Source organism: Theropithecus gelada, chromosome 10 (assembly GCF_003255815.1).
Source record: "Theropithecus gelada isolate Dixy chromosome 10, Tgel_1.0, whole genome shotgun sequence".
Lineage (NCBI taxonomy): Eukaryota > Metazoa > Chordata > Mammalia > Primates > Cercopithecidae > Theropithecus > Theropithecus gelada.
In genome coordinates this window covers 33,148,897-33,150,458 of record NC_037678.1, presented here as the reverse complement: position 1 = coordinate 33,150,458, position 1,562 = coordinate 33,148,897, and the positions used below count along the sequence as shown (strand labels likewise).

The following is a 1,562-nucleotide window of genomic DNA, read 5'->3' as shown; positions in this document are numbered from 1 at the left end:
TTTTTTTTTGAGACGGAGTCTCGCTCTGTCACCCAGGCTGGAGTGCAATGGCGCAATCTCGGCTCACTGCAAGCTCCGCCTCCCAGGTTCACGCCATTCTCCTGCCTCAGCCTCCCGAGTAGCTGGGACTACAGGCGCCCGCCGCTGCGCCCGGCTAATTTTTTCTATTTTTAGTAGAGACGGGGTTTCACCATGGTCTCGATCTCCTGACCTTGTGATCCACCCGCCTCGGCCTCCCAAAGTGCTGGGATTACAGGCGTGAGCCACCGCGCCCGGCCTTTTTTTTTTTTTTTTTTAAAGACAGAGTCTCGCTCTGTCACCCAGGCTGGAGTGCAGTGGCGTGATCTCGGCTCATTGCAACCTCTGCCTCCCAGGTTCAAGCAATTCTCTTGCCTCAGCCTCCCAAGTAGCTGGGCCTACAGATGCATACCACCGCACCTGGCTAATTTTTGTATTTTTAGTAATAACAGGGTTTTGTTATGTTGGCCAGGTTGGTCTCGAACTCCTGACCTCAAGTGATCCTCCCACCTCAGCCTCCCAGTGTTGGGATTACAGGCGTGAGCCACCACACGCATGGCCTTTTTTTCTCTTTTTTTTTTGAGATAGAGTCTTACTCTGTCTCAGGCTGGAATTACAGTGACGCAATCTTGGCTCATTACAACCTCTGCCTCCCGGATTCAGGTGATTTTCCTGCCTCAGCCTCTCAAATAGCTGGGATTACAGGCGTGCGCCACCACGCCCAGCTAATATTTTGTAATTTTAGTAGAGATAGGTTTTACCATGTTGGCCAGGTTGGTCTCGAACTCCTGACCTTAGGTGATCTGCACATCTTGGCTTCCCAAAGTGTTGAGATTACAGGCGTGAGCCACAGTGCCCAGCCATAGATAATTTTTTAATTAATTATTTTATTTTTTTGATATGGAGTCTCGATCTGTCGCCGTGGCTGGAGTGCAGTGGCGTGATCTCAGCTCACTGCAAGCTCCGCCTCCCGGGTTCGCACCATTCGCCTCAGCCTCTCTGAGTAGCTGGTACTACAGGTGCCCACCACCATGCTCGGCTAATTTTTTGTATTTTTAGTAGAGATGGGGTTTCACCGTGGTCTTGATTTGCTGACCTTGTGATCTGCTCGCCTCGGCCTCCCAAAATGCCGAGATTACAGGTGTGAGCCACCGCGCCTGGCCAGTAATTTTTGTACAGTGTACTGGAGCTAAGAATGATTATTTAGTTTTGAGATGGAGTCTCACTCTGTTGCTCAGGCTGGAGTGCAGTGGCGCAGTCTCTGCTCACTGCAACCTCTGCCTCCTGGGTTCAAGCGATTCTCGTGCCTCAGTCTCCCGAGTAGCTGGGACTGCAGGCATGTGCCACCACGCCTGGCTAATTTTTTGTATTTTTAGTAAAGATGGGATTTCACCATGTTGGCCAGGTTGGTCTCAAACTCCTGACCTCAGGTGATCTGCCCACCTTGGCCTCCCAAAGTGCTGGGCTCACAGGTGTGAGCCACCGCACAAGGCCTGATTATTTTATTTTATTTTATTTTATTTTTTTATTTTTTTTTTTTTTTT

General features: G+C 50.0%; 1 protein-coding gene across 4 annotated transcripts in view; it reads left to right on the top strand.

Annotated features, from left to right (window-relative positions):
• The window catches only part of CRKL (CRK like proto-oncogene, adaptor protein), a 43,560-nt gene that overhangs the window by 14,308 nt on the left and 27,690 nt on the right, over positions 1 to 1,562 (top strand). Inside the window, exon 3 of one of the 4 annotated variants that reach the window (XM_025398823.1) lies at positions 471 to 481. The exons of the other annotated variants lie outside the window; for them this stretch is intronic. Coding sequence (XP_025254608.1) covers positions 471 to 481 — 11 coding nt within the window. The remainder of the gene's footprint in view (positions 1 to 470; positions 482 to 1,562) is intronic. 4 annotated transcript variants of the gene reach the window in all.